Source organism: Arvicola amphibius, chromosome 9 (genome assembly GCF_903992535.2).
Source record: "Arvicola amphibius chromosome 9, mArvAmp1.2, whole genome shotgun sequence".
NCBI classification, from domain to species: domain Eukaryota; kingdom Metazoa; phylum Chordata; class Mammalia; order Rodentia; family Cricetidae; genus Arvicola; species Arvicola amphibius.
Window position 1 is genome coordinate 19,617,864 of NC_052055.2, and position 21,231 is coordinate 19,639,094.

Below are 21,231 nucleotides of genomic sequence, written 5' to 3' on the forward strand. Positions count from 1 at the left end.
CATATCCACTCCAGAAAGTCACACCTCCAATAGTGCCGCTCCCTGTGAGATTGTGAGGAGCCAGTTATGTTCAAACTACCACAGGAACTTAGGCAAAATTGGCTAAGGTGATTTGTTTCAGTATTTCCTGGGTAAGTTTAATTACTTTTTTGTTTGGGATTTTTGTTGTGTTTTGTTTTTGTAGTATCTTTATACATATGTTACATGATTATTAGGGTAGATGGCATGAGAGTGGTATTTTTATAAAAATTCTATTTTCTCTTGGCTTAGGTTCAGAGTACTGGTGAAGGAGAAGCGCAGAGATACTTCGATCATGCGCTTACTCTGAGGAACACAATCCTCTTTCTGCGTCATAATAAAGATCTGGTTCCTCAGACTTCTCAGCCCGACCAGCCCAGTTACGGTATGAAAATCAACTTGATTGTGAAGACACAACCACGAGCATCTTTCCCAGACGTTAGCAGACCGTGCTCCTCAGCTCGTCAGCACGTTTCAGACATTTTGTGGCTAGCAGACAGGACTGTAGCTAGAGCTTGCTCTCTGGTGCCCTTGGGTCTCTGTCCTCCTTTTGCTTTCTTCTAATTACTAACCTGTTGTATTTGAATCTGCTTGGGCTTAGTGTTCATTCAAGAAGCTGTTGGACTTTAAACTTCACTAGTTGACCGACACAAAACAAGCTCAGTGTTTTTTGAAGCTTCCTCAGCTCATAATGCTTTGTCTGGACGTTATTTTTATATATTTTTTTCTTACAAGTCTTCTGCGTATATATTATGGTTTCCGATGTTACATTGTTACGGGATTTCTGTGTGTGTTAACGTGTTTCTTTGTGTCTATATGTTTCTTGTGCTTTTTCTTCTTTTAGTTTGTTTTGTCCTATTCCAGTTTTTATCTTATTTTATTATTATTTTAAGATGCTTGTTTACATACAGGATGTAGATTTGGGTGGGTAGAGAGTTGAGAGCAAACTGTAATCAGAACATATTATATAAACAAAAACTATTAAAAAAAACATTCCAGTGTGTGAGAGACCAGGGTCCTGGTACTAGCTACGCTTGGAGCATCTTTGTACTTTCAGTTGGCTCTACACTTCTTTAGAAGCATTCTTATTTGAAGGGGAAGTGGCTGACTGAGCCTCTGAAGTTAGTTTCACTCTTAAAATACGTCCTTCAGAGAGCAGTAGGATTTTTTTTTTTTTAAATGTGTCTGTCAGAAGACAACTTTTTCAGGAGTCCTCCTTTGTGGGCTTTGGGATCAGACTCAGGTAATCAGGCTTATGCAGCAGGTACTGTTCATTACCTGCATAGCTGGCTTCTAGCCCTAGAGAGCAATAGGGTGTGCTGTTTCTTCCAGAGGACTACAGGCAGTGGTTGCTTAAGATGCATGCTGAGCCCTTGCTTTATGGACCAGCAATTTGAGCACAAGTTTCTAACTGGAGGATGCTTTACTTCATGATAGGATCGGACCCGAGCTGTGAGTCTCTCTAGAGCAGCGGTTCTCAACCTTCCTAATGCTGCAACCTTGTAATCAATTTTTCTTGTGGTGACCCCACCAGAATATCATTTTCATAGCTACTTCATAACTGTAGTTTTGCTACTGTTAGTAAATATCTGTGTTTTCTGATGGTCGTAGGCAGTCCTGTGAAAGGGTTGAGAACCACGGCTCTAGAGATTGCAGTCTGGGAGAGAGAAGACCCAGCATTCCTTGGCACTTTGGCTCTCAGAATATACTGCAGAGCACTTGGGGTGGGACTGGAATGAACAGCACGGTTCCTTAAAGGAGTCTGAAGAAGCTCTACTAGAAGACAGCCATCTTTCTAGACCAAAAACTTTAGCTTTAAATCTTAAAAATGTCTTGGTGGTCTTGTTGGAAACTTGGTTCTTTATGGTAGTTATTGTACCTTTAAAAAATTGTAAGTATTGAAGCAGCATGCACAGGGCCTGCAGAAGTCTATGTTAGGTCTTCTGTATAAATATCATGGCTTTCATAGTGTTTTTATGGGATTTCCGAGTGTGCAAATGAGTGGGTCTTTAATGCTCTTTTGTTTTCTTTAGGCAGGGTTTCTCTGTAGTTTTGGAGCCTGTCCTGGAACTAGCTCTTGTAGACCAGGCTGGTCTCAAACTCACAAAGACCCATCTACCTTTGCCTCCTGAGTGCTGGGATTAAAAGCTTGCGCCACCACCACCTGGATGAGCCTTTGATTCTTATGCCTTCTTTTGGACTCTCTTTGTTCTTTTCGTCTCGTTCAATTCTGATGTGATAGGTTTTGTTTTATCTTATTATATTTTATTTTGTTATGTTTTATTATTATCTCTTAGAAGCTCATTCTTCTACTGAGAGACAGAAAGGGAGTGGATCTGGATGGGAGGAGATTTGGGGAGAAACTGGGAGCAGCAGAAGGAGTGGGCACTAATACTATGTGAGGAAATAATCTGTTTTCAATAAAAAGGAAAAACCTAAGTCTTAAGCAGTGACCAGCAGTTGATCGCCAGCAGTTTTGTTTCACACGGTCAGATCTTTATTCCCTGTGTCTCACAACTCAGGTTTTCCCCTGGATCTCTTACGCTGCGAAAGCCTTCTTGGTTTGGACCCAGCGACTTGCAGCAGAGTTCTAAACAAAAATTACTCACTACTTGTTTCCATGGCTCCTCTTACCAATGAGATCCGGCCAGTCAGCAGCTGCACCCCTCAGGTAATGACTCACTTGAGGACCCAGATGGGAATGGCCATTATTTAATAAGGAAACAGGTCAGTTTTGTGTTGTTAAGATGCTGCCATAGTCAAATTGTGAAGTGTAATTGGTATATTTAGCTTGTGTATCACTAATTGACTTGTGACACATTAGATTAAAAATGTGTCCATGTGAAGTATTTTAAGAGAACATTCTGAATGCTCCAGAAAGCTTGCATGAATTTAATTAGGAAAATAATCAGCTATTTCAGAATAATAGAGTTGTGATGCTTAAGTTAGCTGAGAAGAAAAGACAGACCTTGCAAGCTAAACTTTTGTAGTTAACCATAGAACTCGTCAGAATGACTACTGGTCTTTGCTTTTTTTTTTTTTTAATATTTATTTATTATGTATACAATATTCTGTCTGTGCGTGTGCCTGCAGGCCAGAAGAGGGCACCAGACCCCATTACAGATGGTTGTGAGCCACCATGTGGTTGCTGGGAATCGAACTCAGGACCTTTGGAAGAGCAGGCAGCGCTCTTAACCACTGAGCCATCTCTCCAGCCCTCTGGTCTTTGCTTTTGAAGATGTGTGTCTTTATATGCTCAGCAAGGAAGATGTACTTGTAACATTTTCAGAGAGTGGAGGTCATACTACTCTGCAGTGGTCCATCCTGCCTGGATTCCTCAATGGTCAGGGCTTGGTGATAGAGAAGGGAGGAAAGAGTTTTGGTACCAAATTTGTTTTTGGAACCTGTGTGCTCTAGCTGCCACAGATCATTCACTCCATGCCAAAATTTTGTTCTTGTGTTAACAGCAATGGTTCTGGATTTGCTTTTAACCCACCTTTTATATAATTCTTTACACTCCCTTCTATTAACTCAGTGTGTTCACACAGTAGAAGTCTGTGAACTGTTGGCACAAATGGGAAAATAGATGGAGGGGACATCATCCTGCTTCTAAAAAACACCATGTGTTTGATGATGATGATAACTACTTATGTGATGCGGAGCTTATTTACCAGGCACTATTTTAAGCAGCTGCACAGCATCTTCATGTGGTAGCTTCTCTCTTGTGCCTTTGTAGATGGAGCAAGTGAGGCGCTTTCAGAGTGCAAGGAACTTCACTAAGGTGTTGTGGCTGGAGGGATGACGCCTAGCCTCAGCCTGAGGCAGGCCAATCCAAAGTTCAGTCCCTCAACAGTGCAGTGATATGTGGTGTGTCTTCGTAATACCAGTATGAAGAAAAATCTATTTTACTGGGTTAAGTAGCATTTATCTTCATAAGAAAATTATCAATTAAAATATGTATGAAGCATTTGTTACTTAAAAGATTATACTTGGTCATTTTTGAAATTTGACTCTTTTGATAAGTATTACAGCTTTATCTTACCTATTTTATGATTATAGCATATTGGACCAGCTATCCCAGAAGTGAGTTCTGTCTGGTTTAAGTTGTATATTTACCATGTCACTGGGCAAGGACCACCATCTCTCTTATTGTCCAAAGGTACAAGACTTCGGAAACTGCCAGATATATTCCAGGTATGTGTGTGAGGTTTTTCTCCTCCTCTTGTGTTCCATTCTGTTCTGTTGAGGATTGAACCCAGGGCCTCATGCATGTTGGGAAGGCACTGTGAGCTGTGTTAATAGAAAGTAGAAATTGCTGGGCAGTATTGGGTCACTTTCTTAATTTTCCCCTTCTTTTAAAGTGCCATTTCTTACATTATAGGGTTATGATCGGTTACTTATAACTTCTTGGGGCCATGATCCCGGGGTAGTTCCTACATCAAACGTGCTCACGATGCTGAATGATGCTTTAACACATTCTGCAGTGCTAATTCAGGTATGTTTTGTCTCGTTTGCAACAAAATAAATTTAGGTTTTTATCATTTATATCACACAATCCGTGTGCAGCTAAATTGTAGTTAGATGACATTTACTTCAAAGTTGAGTTGCAAGGACTCATGTGTGCAGGACCATTTTTGTGGAGGTAGCAGAGCAAAGTGGACAGTGAATCTGAACCCACACTTTAATTGAAGCTTCATTGTTGTACAGCTATCTTTTGTTTTTTTAAAAATACTTTATTGATGTGTATTTCACATGGTATAATTAAGCAGTTTAAATTGTACAGTTCAGTGGTTTTTAGTTTATTTGTAGATTTGTGTAGCTGTCAACTCAACTTTAGAGTATTTTTATCCATTCAGAGATGAACCCTGTTCTGGTCATCTGCTTTTCACTCTGACCCCTGTCCCCCATTCTTCCTAAACCTAAATAACATTGCTGTCTCTACATTTGCATAGCTTATTCTGGACATTTTACATATATGGCCCATGATGTGTGGATTTTGGACATGTTGGGGATCAGGCCATTGAAAATATTCTGAAATTCAAATGAGAGGCTGCAGGAGAGAGGTGACTGATGTATTAGCCTTGGCATATAGGTGGTAGTTGAATCCTTGAGAAAATAAAATTAGGGAAAATGTGTGGTAGGGATGGTGAGAGAAGGTGACAAACGGTGGGATGTGCTGGACATGGACTTAAGTGAGACTGTCCAAATTCACATCTCGGCTCCACTGCTGATTGCTATCTCAACATGGCAAATGACCTCTTTGAATTCCGATATGTAGCTGTCAGCTGGAGGTAATAGAAACCCCTGTCTTTCTCAAGTTATTGAAGAAATTGCCTGAGATGGATAATTGGCATAAAGTGCTTTGCACTGTGCCTGACACAGGGCAGTCTGTGGGGATGTCATGTTTGGTGGTGGTGAGGTGAGGCAGCTGTGGGCATTGCTTCCTCTTTTGTTACCGTTGTGACTTACCACTCACTTCTTTGAGTGTTGTTTTCCTATCTATGAAGTAAGCATGATTGCCAAGGTCCATTATACATGTAATATATAATAAGTCAGGGCAAATAATAGATATTTTGCTGCTGTTGTTTTGGTGTCATAGAATATGAATAGGAAAAGATGGGTTTGCTAGTTACTTTCCTCTTTGCTGCAATGAAGTGCCAGGCCAAAGCAACCTGAAAATGTTTGTTGTAGAGCACAGCTTGAAGGGAAGTACTCTGCAGGGAGCTGTGGTTGCAGGAGGTTGATCACACCACCCCTAGTGGGAGGTGAGTGCTTGTTCTCATGGGGCGTGGCTTCCCATCCCAGTTAACCTCACTGACCTGCTCCCAAGGTCGTCTCCTTGGTCCTGTCAGACTGGTGATAGAATCTGTTGCTATAGGTAAACCACTAGCTGGTAAAGTGTCTGTTCACAAGTTTTGCTCTTACTAGAAAAGAACACCTCCTTTACAGAAAAATTTCCCTTGTTGAAATTTGAAAAATACTACAATTAAGATTTTTAATAAAACTACAATTTTATTTACAGCTTTGTAGTTTTGAGTTAAATCATAAATATCTGTGGAACAGATGAGACCTCTGTCAGAATCACGTTATAAATTGTCTAAATGAGTGCCTTTCATACTTAGTGTGCTTGCATATGGAGTGTGATTTCTTGGATGTACCGGCCCTATCCCCCTTCCTCTCTGTAGACTTTCCCTCTACCTCCCACTTCCTTTTCTTCACTCTTCTTTTGTGTGCCATTTTGACAGGGTCTCACTTACATAGCCTGGGGTTGCCTTTTTAACTTGATGTGCACCTCTTTTTCTCTGCCTCCCAAATCTGGGATTCCAGGTGTCTGCATCTGTTTTAGTTGCCTTTCTGTTGCTGTGATAAAACACACTGACCAAAAGCAACTTGGGGAGGCAAGGGTTTATTTGGTTACACTGAGGAACCATAGAGGAACACTGAGTGCTGACTTGCTCACTGTCTTGTGCTTAGCAAGCTTTCTTACACAGCCCATTCACCCACAGTGGGCCAGGCCTGCCTACATCAATTAGCAGTCAAGATAATGCTCCAGTCTGGTGGAGGCTGTCCTTCACTTGAGGTTTCCTTTTCCAAGGTGACTTTATGTTGTGTCAAGTTGATAGTAAAAAACAAACCGATCCAACACCACACTCATCAGTGTTTCTTTAGTTTAAATAATAGGTCTCCTTTGAGGGTAAAAAAAAAATTATATATCCCGAATATTTACTTAAATTCTCCATTATAATAATGCTGGATATATGTTGATATAAAATTAAATTTTTCATGATTATTTTTATGCCACTTTAAACTCTGGGAACTCAAGACAAAATTTTGAAACAAATGAAGATTAATTGAATGTGATAGATGAATAATTTGTAATGTGAGGGAATGTATTTCTAAATAATTTTTTATCATTTATTTATTATTTATACAATATCCTGTCTACATGTATGCCTGCAAGCCAGAAGAGGGCACCAGACCTCATTACAGATGGTTGTGAGCCACCATGTGGTTGCTGGGAATTGAACTCAGGACCTTTGGAAGAGCAGGCAATGCTCTTAACCACTAAGCCATCTCTGCAGCCCAAATGCATTTTTAAATAATATTTTTATTCTTTGAGAATCTCATATAATGTATTTGAGGAGATTCATCTCCTCCTGCACCTCCTCCTAGATCCACCCGCCTCCCTACCCACCCACTCCATATTCATTCTCGCTCTCTCCCAAACCGACTACTCCCAGGTATGGGGCCTGCTCTGGAGTATGGTCAGTGTCACACCATGAAGCTAACTCTCTCTCCCTTAGCAGCAGTAAATGCTAATAGCCCTTCACCTAGGGGAGGGACTTCATGCCCAGTTACCTTCTTTCATGCTAGGATTTTTGTCTTCCTTGAGTGTGATTAGGTTTCTTGCATGCTGTAACAATTGCTTTGCTTTCATATCTGCAACTGCCCAGTTGTGTAAGGAAAACACTGTTTGCTTGAAGTCATTCACCATCTCTAGCTCTTACCAACCTCCTTTTTTCACATAGATCCCTGAATCATGAAGGGAGGTGTGTAATATGTATGTCCCACTTAGCGCTGAGCAATCCAAAGTCTTTATTCTCTCACATTGGCTAGTTGAGAGTCTCCGTGTTACTGCCATCTACTGCAAGAAGTTGTTTCTGAGGGTTGAGAGATGCACTGATTTGTATGGATATGCATTAAAGTCAAAGGAGTTGTTTTGTTACTAGTAATCATTTAGCAGAGTGATAGTTCTCTCCTAAAGTCTGTGACATTGGCCTCTTGACCACATTAACAGTGCCAAGTATAGGTTCCATTTCATGAAGCAGGACTTAAATTCAATCAGAAAATGGTTGGTTACGCCCTAACATTTGTGACACTGTTGGACCAGTGGGCATGTCATGCCTGGCAAGTCATTACTGTAACTCACAATATTCACATCTGGGTGAGGATGTTTTGGTGTATAGCCCTTTTCAATAGAGCTGAAACTTCTGGGTCTGTACCCACTTGGTTTTTCAATGCTCTATGATTGAAGTAAGTAGTATCTTCAGCAGTAGGGTCTCACGTCAGTTTCCAGAGGGAAACCAAGAGCAGTGGTGGTAACTTGTTATATTTGGGTATCTGTGGGACTCCATTAGCCAAGAACTCAGAAAGAAGTAACTCATTACTGGTTCTGGAGATGAGGGACAAACCGTACCCCAACAGAGGAAATGAGTTTTAAATGTTTTGAGTCACTCACACAGTTCAGTGATAAAGCATGAAAGATGCACAGAGAAAAGTCACTTTCCTTTTCACCCTCTCTACCTAGTTTCCTTTATCTTCAGCTGTATCCGATGTGCGGATGCAAGCTGGATGTTCCCTGTACTTCTTTGGTGATTTGAGATCCAGTTGAGATTGTAGAGTGTTCTCCTTTCCTTTGTGCAGCTGAACTGAAAATATATACCATAATTTTAACCAATCATCTGTTGTGAGGCATTTTGGTTGCTCTGGTATATGTAATTATTAGCAAGTATCTCTGGAAGCCTATCCTTTCCTTGTAGGAGTTAGAGTCTTTGCCTTCCTGTTTTCCTCAGAACTGTGACTGAGCTGTGAGCATGCACTTCATTTCTCACTTGGCTCAGGCCTGTCTGGTTTGCCTGTTAGTTAGTTAGTTAGTTAGTTAGTTAGTTAGTTAGCCTTCTAATTCCTTTTCATGTTCTGTTTGAAAAATACTGTCTAAGAAGTGAAAAATACAAGATTGCCAAAGGCATCTCGATGCAATATCATTGTAGAATGTGCCATGATGTGGCACAACTTTATTTATTGTCTTCATTTATTAGAAATGTTGGTTTCTCATACACCTTTCCACATGTATTTCTTTCTGTTTGTAGGGACATGGTTTGCATGGGGTAGGAGAAATTGTCCATATACCGTTTCCATTTGATGAAGCAGAGCTGCAAGGAGGTACCTTTTGAATTCTATCCATTTGACTTTATCATTATTCCTGACAATAATTGGTGGAAACTGACAGGAAGTGTGTTCTTAAATTTTTTTAAATTCTGTGTTTTTACCAGAATTAAAGAGTTGGCAGAAGGTAGTTTTCAGTTGTGTGAGTTTCTGCCAGTGAACTTTTAGCCGGTTAGAACCTTGGAAAGGCCGTGTGCCTTAGAGAGGAAGAGAGTGAGCACGAGATTTTCTCTATGTGGAGCCTTTTAGTCGTTCCCTTTTGCTGTTGGTTTATTTAGAGACGGGGAGGGAAGACAAGCTACCAGGAACAATTTATTTATGCTTGGAGAGTTTAACACACTCTTTTTCAGAGTACTCGAGGCAAAGTTTATTATGCTGTGTGCACATGGTTCTACATGTGTGATTGTGTGTGTGTGTGTGTGTGTGTGTGTGTGTGTGTGTGAGTGAGCACAGATAACCTTGTTCTCTAGTCCTCTAGTTCTCTAAATTTTAGTCTTGAAGATGCCAGACACTGACATCAGGATCTTCCGTTTTACAAAAACTCAAGAACTAATAAGTGGGAGCTTGTGTGGCATCTTGATGAAATGTTTACAGAAAAGAGCTATCTTATGTTTCTTCATTGGAATTGGTCTTATTTAATGTTTAAAAGTAGTTCAAAATAGTAAAATATGCATTAGTTTTTGGTGTTATGTTGTATGATAAAGCTTCATTAATGTGTTGTTGTTGGTTTGTTCCCAGAGTTTACCCGTGCCAGTATGGGTGTTCATAAAGCACTGCAGATTTTGAGGAACAAAGTGGACTTGCAACATTTCTGTGGCTATGTCACCATGTTGAATGCTTCTAGCCAGCTCACAAGTAGAAAGCTCAGTGACGCTTCTGATGAGAGAGGTCAGTCACTGTTTGGGTCTCTGGATAAAACAACTGGGTTTGAGTTTACACAGTCTTTATGTGTGAACCACAGCAAACCTCTGTGGAAATGTTGAGTTACTTAATAGTTTTCATAAGGAGATAGAATATGACCTTGTATGGGATACAGAATGGCTATTGGCTAGCCTTTTACCATTGCCTCTATGTTCATAGACTTTGAATCAAATTAGCTTTAGGGAGTGATGATTTTAAAACATTTCCAAAATAGGCTTAATAATTTACAGATTCCACAAATTAAACTTTGGAAATGACTCTTATATTCATTCTTGTCTCCTTTGTTTTTGAAAACAAGTTATGTGTGCAAATATGTGTGTACTATAGCTGGGTGCTGGGGGAAACTAGAAGAGACTGTTGGTTCCTGTGGAATCAGAGTTGAAGGCAATTGTGAGTCTGTGTAGGTGCTGGGACTCGAACCCAGGTCAGATCCTAGTAGTTGCCATTTTTCTTGTGACTATGTACCTGGGTTCACTTACCTTTCTATTCAGTCCCTTTTCCTTTTTTAGTTCTTAGTTTAGTCTGAATCTTGATACCTTAAAGCACACATTGCAACCATTCCTCGTGTAGTCTTTCTTCTTTCTTCTCTCTCTAGATCGTTCTGCATGTCCATAGCAGATCAGCTGTTGCTTAGCAGTTGTTTCTGCTCTGGCATGGTGGTGTGTGTATAGCTTTGCTTGCCATGGTGCCAGCTCTCATTAGCGACCCTGGAAGTATCAAGTGACTGTCACTGGTTGACTATATTCATGATTCTTTCAGTTTAAAATCCCAAGGATGTGTGGTTAGTGGTTAGCCAGTGTCTCCTTTTGAGTTTCGGGTGGGTGTATTGCAGTTCAGTTTTTAAAGTCTTTTATTCCACAGATGTTTAAACAGCAATTAACTGTCTTAAGTTCTGAAATCATTTAATTTTTAAGTTTTAATTTTAGTTCAAAGAGTAAAACCTGACTAGGGAAAATTAATGAATCTGCCTGTACTGCATAGTTAAAAGCTGAGAGGGGTGGGACTGCTTGGCGTACACATGGGAGACAGAGGAGGCTATCTCACCCTTGGGAGCCATGGGGAATGCATCTTAGAGAAGGCAGAGTTTGAACTGAACTTTAAAAAGTGAGAAGAAGTTAGTCAAAAGGTGATTGCTGGGTTTTTTGTTTGTTTGTTTGTTTGTTGTTGTTTTAAGGGAATTAGGAAGCAGAAAATAGTGTGGCTCCTTTTAGCCTAAGAGGGGAGTTGTTGGTGAATAGATGAGTACAGGAGGTCGCTAGGGATCTCATTGCTGAAGGATAGAGGGGTTCAGAAAGGAAGTTTGAAGGATATTTAGACTGTGTGTTTCTGGGCATGGCTTTAGGGATAAAGGAAGTGGAAGTCTGAACTTGTGTTCTGCTTCGTGACTTTGGATTTTTCAGGTCATGGTTGATTTTACCCTTGGGAAATTTTTTTTATTTTTTTTATTTTTATATTTTTGGTTTTTCGAGACAGGGTTTCTCTGCAGCTTTAGAGCCTGTCCTGGAGCTAGCTCTTGTAGACCAGGCTGGTCTTGAACTAACAGAGATCCGCCTGCCTCTGCCTCCCAAATGCTGGGATTAAAGGCATGCGCCACCACTGCCCGGCAGACCCTTGGGAAATTTTATACACGTGGTAAGATACTTAGTATTGATGGCTATCAAGAGTGTCACTGGGTAAGATACTTAATATTGGTGGCTATCAGGAGTGGCAATGGGTATCAGTCACATCCTTTTCACACTCACAAACTCTCTCTAGACCTTTATGAGATGTCTACTGCTTAAGCCAAAGATGAATCATCTTTTTAACCTATTTCCCATTTTTAAAGTCATTTAATGAGAAGGGAGAAAGAGTAAATGGTATCTGTGTAACATAACATTTGGTCGCAACTCTATATAGAATTATGTGGCTGACTGTGGAGAGCTGTTGTGTCTTAGACTGCCCTTAACAGATTTTTCTTTTTCTTCTTTTAATTTTACGTTTTTATTGTTTGATAATTGATTTTTTTTTTATTTTTCTGTCATTATTTCTTGAAGTTCTCTTTGTATTGACTTCTGCTGAGTACTAGAATCCTCAGAGTGTTATATCCTTTAAATTACCAGGCGAACCTGATTTGGCTTCTGGTTCAGATGTAAATGGGAGTACAGAGTCATTTGAAATGGTCATCGAGGAAGCTACTACAGATTCAGCAATAAAACAAAACTCTGGTAAGATGTTAAAAATCTTCTGCAACTTTATTAGGTGTCTTTCTGGGGCTTTTCTGCTAAACTATTTGCATGTTGTTTTATTTTTAGTGGAGTTTTGTGTTAATGTGGTACTTCTAAGAAACATGTTCATACATTTAGAATAATTGAAATAATATATAACAGTTATAGCTGAGAACAGTGACTTCAGTTTCATTATTTGTATGATAAATACTCAGATTCATTTTATCATCTTGCAGATGTCCTCTTATATCCCTTTTGAGCAAATGATTGTCTGGAACATTTAATGAAAAGCTATGTATCTTTTCTCAGACATATGTACATAATCAAAAGATATTCTCTTCCACTTTGAGATGGATGACCCTGTTTAAGTCCATCCCTGGTTGAATTCACTAGTGGGTGCCACGAGGGCGGGAGGGCTCTAGGGGGCTCAGTTTAGAAGACCTGCTGCTCATACAGAATATGAGTATATAATTTTCAGTCTGTCTGTGTTGTTTTTAGGAACCACAACTGAAGCAGATTGGGTTCCTCTTGAGCTGTGTTTTGGGATTCCGTTGTTCAGTTCTGAATTAAACCGAAAAGTTTGTCAGAAAATAGCAACACATGGCCTTTGCAGAAAAGAGAGGTAAGGGCTCGTCTTCTCCATCTCAGATTTTAGGCTGCCATCTCTGTTTCTCTAGCTTGAATTTTTGTTAATCCACACATTGTCTTAGGATTTCAATTGCTGTGAAGAGACACCATGACCACGCCAACTTTTCCAAAGGAAAACATTTATTTAATTGGGTAACTTACCGTTCACAGGTTCAGTCCATTATCATCATGGTGGGACATGGCAGCATGCAGGTAGACATGGTGCTGGGGAAGGAACTGAGAGTTCTATATCTTTATATGTGGGTAACAGGAAGTGGTCTGACTCAGTGGATATAGCTTGAGCATAGAAGACCTCAAAGACCACCCCCACAGTGACATACTTCCTCCAATAAGGCCACACCTACTCCATCTAACTTAAGTTAGAATTCTGGTGACTTTCTAATTTTTTTTATATATATTATTTTGAAATTCATGTTTTGCCTTTCAGAGATGGTAGGCAGGTTTTACCTCATGGCAGCTCCAGTTCTTAGGGAGTAGCTTCTGAGGCAATGGAAGAAAGAGTCACTGAGCCCAGTTGTCACCAAAGGGTGGTTTAGAAGAGATACTCATAGAGTCCTCTTTTTTTTTTTAAACTTAGGAAAACAAAGTTGGCCAGCAGATAAACTTAAGTTTATCTTTATAAGTTGACTTATAAAGTAAAAGAGTGTTCAACTGATAATGTCAACAACCGTTCTCTAAAATAGCATGTAAAAATAAAAGTATAAATACTAGTTTGGGGCTGAGACCCGTTATTTATTCTCTGCACCCACGAATTTTGGCATGCACTACTATTTCTGGGAAGAGAAACTTCTGCGATTTTAAGGCTGGGTGCAGCATATGCCTGTGGGTATAAGAGCATCTTGACACTGCCTGTTCGCTAAGCAGTGGTCATTCTTCTCTGAGACCTATTCTTTCTTCTGCTGTGGTTTTGATCAGATTTATAGTAACCAGATTTATAGCTCCGAAGGGTCAAGGAATGTTGAAGAAGAGAACTGAATATAAAATGTCATCTCTTGGGCGAGACACAGCCATTGTAATCACAACTGATGGCAGATCATTTTAGATATCTGCACTGTTTTTGTAAAAGGATGAACCCATCAACAGTCAAGCATAGATGGAAGAGAAGCAGAGAAGATCCCACCCTTCACTTTTGGACTGTTTACTGCTGATAGATCCATGGAGAGGGAAAGCATTGCCTTCGTTGTGTACCAACTGGTGGCCCCTCCAGTCTCCAGCGTTTAGTTACAATTCAGTGGTTACACAGATGGCCTTAGGTAAACTTAATGAGTCACCAAAGTCATGAAGTTGGGAAAGGAACAGTAGGGATTGAGAGAGGATGGAAAGGAGGTAAGGAGGTAAGGGTGATGGGGGAGGAAGGTATGGGTAGAGAGTAACCAGAATGCATATCTATATATATTCCAATAGCAACCATGTTTCTAAAAGCGTAAGTACTTTTTAAGTATGAAACTTCAAAGATTATCACTATAATTTGTACTAATTCACATATCTGGAAAGTTATGTATGGGTAAGTTGTGTTAAATGTGTCAGAGACTTAAGCTTGTTTTATTTAATATTTGTATGTGTAAATAGCTTAAATGTTTTAACAGTTTAAATAGTTCTTTTGGAAAAAATAACTTCCTGGTACCAACTTCTGTCTTGGTCACTGTTGTGTTTGCTGTAAAGAGGCACTGAGCACAGCAGCTCTTATAAAGGAAAACATTTAATTGAGGGCTGGCTTACAGTTTCAGAGGCTCAGTCCATTGTGCTCATGGCAGGGAGCTCGGTCTCAGTCACAGTGCTGGAGAAGTAGACAGGAGCAGCATCCTGGTGAACCCACCCGCAGTGACACACTTCAACATTGCTTACCATTCTAATAGATGGTATGAACCTGGAAGGTGGACAGAAGTCTCATGCAATAGCCAGCTTTATTCAGAGCATCAGACAGTTTGTGCTCTGAGGTTAAGAATCACACACGTAAAGTTTTCATGAGTTCAAGCTGTATACAATCATAAGGACAAGCTGCATGTGGCAAAACATGTTTTTCCATAGAGGCGTATAAACAAATAGCATTAGCCAGCTATAATAAGTTATCTACAGTAAACTCATTCCTATTGGCCACACCTGGGTGGGGCACAAAAGCACATTCCAAGAACAAGTCTGTGTTTTAAGGAAACTGAAGTCACAAGACTTTTGTTTGTTTTCATGGAGTTTTCTCACAAGCACTCAGAATTCTGCTCACGTGACTCCTTGGACTGAGATTTCATTCTTGGACCTTGTTCTGGCACAAATAATACCACTCCCCTGGTGACTATTTAAGTATATGAATGATATGAGGCCATTCTTACTCAAACCACCACATAAACTTATATTTTAACTTAGATTTAAAGTATGATATTTTATTTCAGAATGGCCTCCTTTTTATATAGAGCTAGCTCCTATTAAAACGTAAACATTTTTGATATAACGCATCACAGTTACTTAAAGAACTTTGTGGTTTTATTGCATTGCATATTCATACATAAATTACTTAAAATGATAAAATTTAACTTGTAAAAGTTTACTTTTCATCATTACATTTAGTTAAAAATATTTTCTTTTTTTTTCCAGCCTTCAAAGTCTCTTGCATTCCAGTAGAAAGCTCTCTCTACAAGTCCTTAACTTTGTTCATTCATTCCAGGTAACACAGTCCAAAACATGCAAACAGTGCTTATATAGACCTTTGTAACATGTGGAAAGTGTTTTGTTTTGTTTTTGGTTGTTTGATTTTGAGTCCCCTCAGTAGCAAGATATGTAATCAGCATGATTTAATATGTTAACTAAGATGGACCATGTTTTCCATTGTTCTAATAAAAACAAAAGAGGGAGATTTGGGGCCTCAAGAGGTCCCGTGTGAGGCCCAGTGTAACTTCCCGAGCCTAGCTCGAGTTTGGTGACCCTTCTCTGGCCTTAACTTCTACATATAAGTGGCTCAGCACAGCCCGACCTAAACCCACCTCTGCCCAGCCACTGCTAACGTGGCAGGACATTGTGTTGGCCATTATTCCTTACTCCACCTCTCCCCATCCCAAGACTCCCACCCCCCATCTCAGCCTCATATAAGTTTCTGCCTGATGCAATAAAACGAGATCCTGCTTCACTGCCAGGAGGGGCAGTGTGCAAGTTAAGGTCAATGGTATGGAGAAAAAGGATATCCTAGACTTTATAGATTCATAAATAAAATTGGAGAATAGAATATTTCTGTTTAGAATATCTGATTCAACAGTTTGAAGTCAATATTGTTGACTGCAGTTTTCGGTCCTGCCTGATTCTCACAGTCGTTAAGTACCAAAGAAATCACACAGAGGTCTACACTAGTTATAGACTGATTGGCCCATTAGCTCAGTCTTTTTATTAACTCTTATAACATATACTAGCCCATTATTCTTTCTATGTTAGCCATGTGGCTCGGTACCTTATTCAGCGAGGCAGTCACATCTTGCTTCTTCTTTGGCTGGATAAAGGAGTGCAGAAAGAGCTTTCCTCTTCCCAGAATTCTCCTGTTCTCATTGACCCGCCTCTACTTTCTGTCTGGTTGTCCCACCTATATTTCCTGCCTGGTTACTGACCAATCGGCATTTATTTAAAATATAATGGACAGAATACAGACCATTGTCCCACACCACAGTATTTTAGAGTTTTTTTTCATTCATTCAATAAATACTTGAGTCTATCCTATGCCAGGCCCTTTACCAAGTGTCAAGGAATCTGATGTGGAAGACATTAGTGAAGCATGTGGTATTGTGTAGACTAAGTCAAACATTAATGTTTGTAAGTAATTATAGATTTTAGTCAGTGCTTTGAGGGAGCTGTACTCTGATAGGGTCTGCAGGAGGCCCTTACCTTAAAAGATCAGTATGTAAACTGAAGCCTGTATGTAGGGCAGAAGAGAATGTTACAGACAGACAGGAGGTGCAGAGATCCTAGTGTCAGGAACACGCTGGCACACAGGAGCAAAAGGCAACCGGATGGTAGAAGCACCCTAAAAAAGGAAAGTGACAGCAGGTGAGGTTGAAGAGGGGCGGGCCTTCCTGAGCTTGTGGAAGAGCTTGTGTTTATATCAAATGCCGAGAGCCATGGCCGAAGGCTGGTGAAGGAGGGAGACTGTTTGGGCAGGCTTGTAACTGTGTGTTAGCATTGGGGAGGCCCAGGCTAGAGGCAGGGTCAGTCAGATGCCTGAGGAAGACGTGCTGTGACTGAGCCTGCTTTTCACTAAAAAGTGCGTTACTCCTAGTGAAGGGCTGTGTACTGTACATGGACCATCACACCAGTGAACTGTAATACGGAAGTGTAACGTAAGGATCCATAGGACAGTGGTGCCGTTCTGAGATTCTCCATACTGTGCACCACTTTGGGATCCACTAGCCTTGGCTGTGGTGAATGCTGAATCATTGAACTATGTTCTGAAGATAGATTTGTAAAACTTGATGAATTAAATAAAGGAAATAATGAGGGTGTAGTAGGAAAGAGTCAAGACTGATTCTCATGCTTGTTTAGCCAGAGGAGTTGAATGGGGAAGGCTGGGGAAGAAGTGGGGGTGGGTCTGGTAAGAGTGTGCAGGGAGGACACGTTAGAACTGTGGTCAGACACTAGGCGTGCTTGGGAACGTGGCTCTGAACATGTTCATCTGGGAAGCCTGTTCAGGTGTGGAGTATGGTGACAGCATTTTTATTGGCCTCCTGTTCGGTACTTTGGTCTAGGTCCAGTTGCTGAGAACTAATTTTCCCCCATCATCTCATAAGCCGTTTCTGATTGTTTTAAAAGCACTTATTGTAAGTGCTTGTCATTTTTGCACATATTAATATCTGCCATTGTTTTTGGTTGTTCTCTTTGCCTTCCATAGTACTTTACATGCTATGAACATTTCTCAGGTAATTGGGTCCATGTATTTTTCATCTGTTCTGTCTCTTTGCTGAAACTAAATGTGAACTAGTTCTCTTGTTCCTTGGATTTTAGGAAGGTGCTTCAGCTCTGGATCTTCACTCGGAGCCCGGCTTCCCAAGTGTGCTTTCACAGTCATCCTGTGCTGATACGGGAGTTCCACTTCCCGCCAAAAACTTAATCTTTAAGGATGGCATCTTATCGGAGTGGAGTGGACGCTCACCTTCCTCCCTTCTCATCGCTAATCTCCATCTGCAATAATTTGATCACACCATTTACTGCTCACACGTTCTGCCTTTTTCCTTTCTTAATCTTGGCTTTACAGTGTCAGCCACCAAGAGCGTCCTGCTGCTGCAGTGCAGGCTGTGGTCACTGGTAGGAAGTGCTCAGAATGTGTGCCTGTTTTCTGAAGCCGCGGTGTTGCACACCTCACTGCAGCAAAGTGCTTTTCAGCAGCCAGCTCTGTATTTTTACCTTGAGACAATCTACATTTCTTTTATAAAACTAAGGATATACTTTATATAGGCTTTAGATGACTGTTATGTTTATAAGCAGTCATTATGAATATTGCAGTGGTAGTTTTATATGTTAGTTTCTCAGACATAAACCTGGTTTAATTTTATATTTTGTTACCTACACTAAGGGGATCACAGGAGGAGATAGAACTCTTCTTCTGACAGGCTTCTTGGTTCTTGAGGTAGTCACGCTAGAAAGTGGCAAGCATCCAGCAGTGAGAGGTCTATACCAGGGCATTAAGGGTTCCTGTGGATGTCTATAAATCATGTATGCCAAGTGAACATGATTGAGTCATGCATAGTGACTCCTGGTCAGCATAGTGGTGTGAACTTAACTGACTATTCATTGACATCTCATGAAAAGCTTTGAAAAACATTCTATTTTTAAATGATGTTTGTATGTGGACTTCTGTTGGCACTCAACTTTGGGCTTTATATTTTCTTGGAGTCTTTATGGAAAAATAGAATTTATTTTCCACTTGTAGTTGAAGCTGTTGCATGTCTCATTTTGTCTTGTAGCTTTACTAATGAACTGTTAGGACACTTGACTGATTTCAAAGCAAGGGGTGGGATTGAGAATTGCGCAGTAGCAGCACAGCTCAGCTCCATGGGAAGGCGATTCTGCATCCATAGACCTGGACCCACAGCCTGGGACACAGTTCTGGGGACAGTGGGGAAGCACTTCACGTGCTTCTTTAGGAGTTAGTTCTTTCAGTGTCTCAGATGTCAGACTATGTGACTTTTCAGGTCACCTTCCTTGGGTTGTGCAGTGTTAATTGAACTCCCCCTAGAGGGTGCCTGTTAGCTTGCTGGTGTGAAACTAACTAACCAAGCTAACTGGTCAACAGTGTACTTGGAACACTCGAAGCATTAGACTGTTCGAGAATGTTTGAGCCTGACAGTTTTGCTGATGGCTTTTGTTATTTATGCAACTGAACTTTGTGTATTTAACAACTTCTGGAAGTATATGCCTTTCTTGAAACTGTTAAAGTGGCCATGTATTTAATACCTATCTGTAGAATTGAATATTCTGGACCAGGTTACTTGTAACACAGTTAGTGCTGTGTTTGGGGTAAATGCAGTAATGTTTAGTTTTCTACTTTGTCTTGTATAAGGTAGAACTGTGTATGTGTGTCATGTTTGTCTGTAGAAGGAAAAATACATAGTAATATTAAAATGATTTCTACGACTGTGAATCACTCGTTTATTTTTCCAGTAACTAATACTGTACATTCCTAGTGCTGCTGGTTATGTGTGTGTGACTTTGCCGCTTCAACTGAAAGGTGAGAGTATTTCTTTTGATCAGGGCTTTGTAATCTCATTTGCTTTGTTTGAGTTTCCTGTAGGTATTTATCCTTGTATTAGCAGCCGAACGCCAACTCCAATGACATGTACACTAATAAAGAATTGAACAGTTGTAGTTACGACAATGAGTCCAGTTATTGCTGAGTTTATAGCTTAAAATATGGGAGTGATTTGCTGCTATAATTCCTTTGCGAAACACTGAAGGAAGAGATGGAACCTAACCATGATCATGAACTTCAGGGACAGTTCTAAAAAGATACGTTTCATCTCTAGTCTCTTGTGTGAGTGGAGAGAGTGAAACCGTCAGGTTCCCAGCTGATGTCCCCTCTCTCGTGAGGGGATTCTTTGCATTTTTAGAGCAGCTAAGATGCTGTGAGTGTTTGTGCTTTGCTTTATGAATATGACCTGTTCTACTCATGTTAGCTCGTGCAGAGATACCTCTGTGAAGTTGATTAAAAATAAATAAATATACATAGACTTTGTTCTTTGCCAAAGAAAATGGATAGAGGTTGTATCTTGTTACTTTGCAAATGTTTAATTTCATTTGCTCTGCACCCCTCCTTTCCATCCCTCACCCTTACTGTAACTTGAACGAAGCAAGCAAACATTTAGAAACCCAGAGAAAAGAGCTGCTAATATCATAAAGGGCATACAGTTTAGTGGGGCCCAGTTTCACCTCACAGATGTGTCTGAAGAAGTTAGGGGCAGTTAATTTTAAGAACAGCGGTTCTCAACCTGTGGGTCATAACCCCTTCCCAGAGGTCACATATCCAATATTTACATTACAGCTTTATAACAGTAGCAAAATTACAGTTCTGAAGTAGCAACAAGAGTAATTGTATAGTTGTGGATCACTACAACATGAGGAACTGTATTAAAGGGTCACAACATTAGGAAGGTTGAGAGCCACTGCCTTAAAGCCTTTCTTGTTTAAAATATGTAACCAGATGGTTTGTGTTTGTTTGAGGGAAGTGAATCTCTCTTCCTGGGTGTTTTGTTTTCTCTGCCATTCACCTTCAGTTTTTATGTTCAGTGTTTCAAATACACTTTGTATTAAAGGATTTTAAAGTACCAAAACTGTAACTCAATACAGTGGATTGTTTTCTGTTATGATGTTAATATTATACAATAAAATTGTATATAAAGTCTTGTCAATTTGATTATTGACACAAATAACATGTTTACAAATAAACTGTGGTGTTGATCAAGTTATCATGGAGAGTGTCTAATTTTTGGAGACTTTTGTTCTTAATATTAAATACACCTGTGCTTTTCAGCCTGACTTTCCTGTACTTTTTCAACTAACTTTTAAATGTTCTAATATCAGATTTCCAGGGAAATTGCCAGGCCATGGATGTTCATGTCTCTGTGCTGGCTAGTTTTGTGTCAGCTTGATGAGCTAGAGTCATTTGAGAAAGGGAAACCTCAGTTGAGAAAATGCCTCCACTGGATTGGCCTGTGGGCACATCTGTGGGAACATTTTCTAATTAGTGATTGATGTAGGTGGGCCCAGCTTACTGTGGGTGGTGCCACCCTGGCCTGGTGGTCCTTGCTGTGACAACACAGGCCATTGCTGCGGGAGGCAGGGAAGGAACTCTTACAAGGCAGGAGCTAATGCAGGGCTGGTGGAGTGCTGCTTACTGGCCTGCTCCTAGAAGCTTACTCAGCCTGCTTTCTATACCAAAGATCTGAGAAGAGTTGGGGGATTGAGTACCATAAAACACATGAGATTTTCAGGTGATAAAAATGTTTAAAATTAAAAAAAAAAAGAAAAGAAA

The 21,231-nt window shown here is 40.2% G+C and overlaps 1 protein-coding gene across 1 annotated transcript in view; it reads left to right on the plus strand.

The window, feature by feature from the left end:
* Fam91a1 (family with sequence similarity 91 member A1) overlaps positions 1–20,665 on the plus strand; it is a 40,299-nt gene extending 19,634 nt beyond the window's left edge. The window contains exons 15-24 of the mRNA XM_038342380.2: positions 271–403; positions 2,541–2,689; positions 4,078–4,212; positions 4,400–4,513; positions 8,889–8,961; positions 9,703–9,852; positions 11,985–12,089; positions 12,588–12,711; positions 15,324–15,393; positions 17,709–20,665. Of these exons, the coding sequence (XP_038198308.1) occupies positions 271–403; positions 2,541–2,689; positions 4,078–4,212; positions 4,400–4,513; positions 8,889–8,961; positions 9,703–9,852; positions 11,985–12,089; positions 12,588–12,711; positions 15,324–15,393; positions 17,709–17,894 (1,239 nt within the window). The 3' untranslated portion in view covers positions 17,895–20,665. The remainder of the gene's footprint in view (positions 1–270; positions 404–2,540; positions 2,690–4,077; positions 4,213–4,399; positions 4,514–8,888; positions 8,962–9,702; positions 9,853–11,984; positions 12,090–12,587; positions 12,712–15,323; positions 15,394–17,708) is intronic.
* Positions 20,666–21,231: the final 566 nt, after the last annotated feature.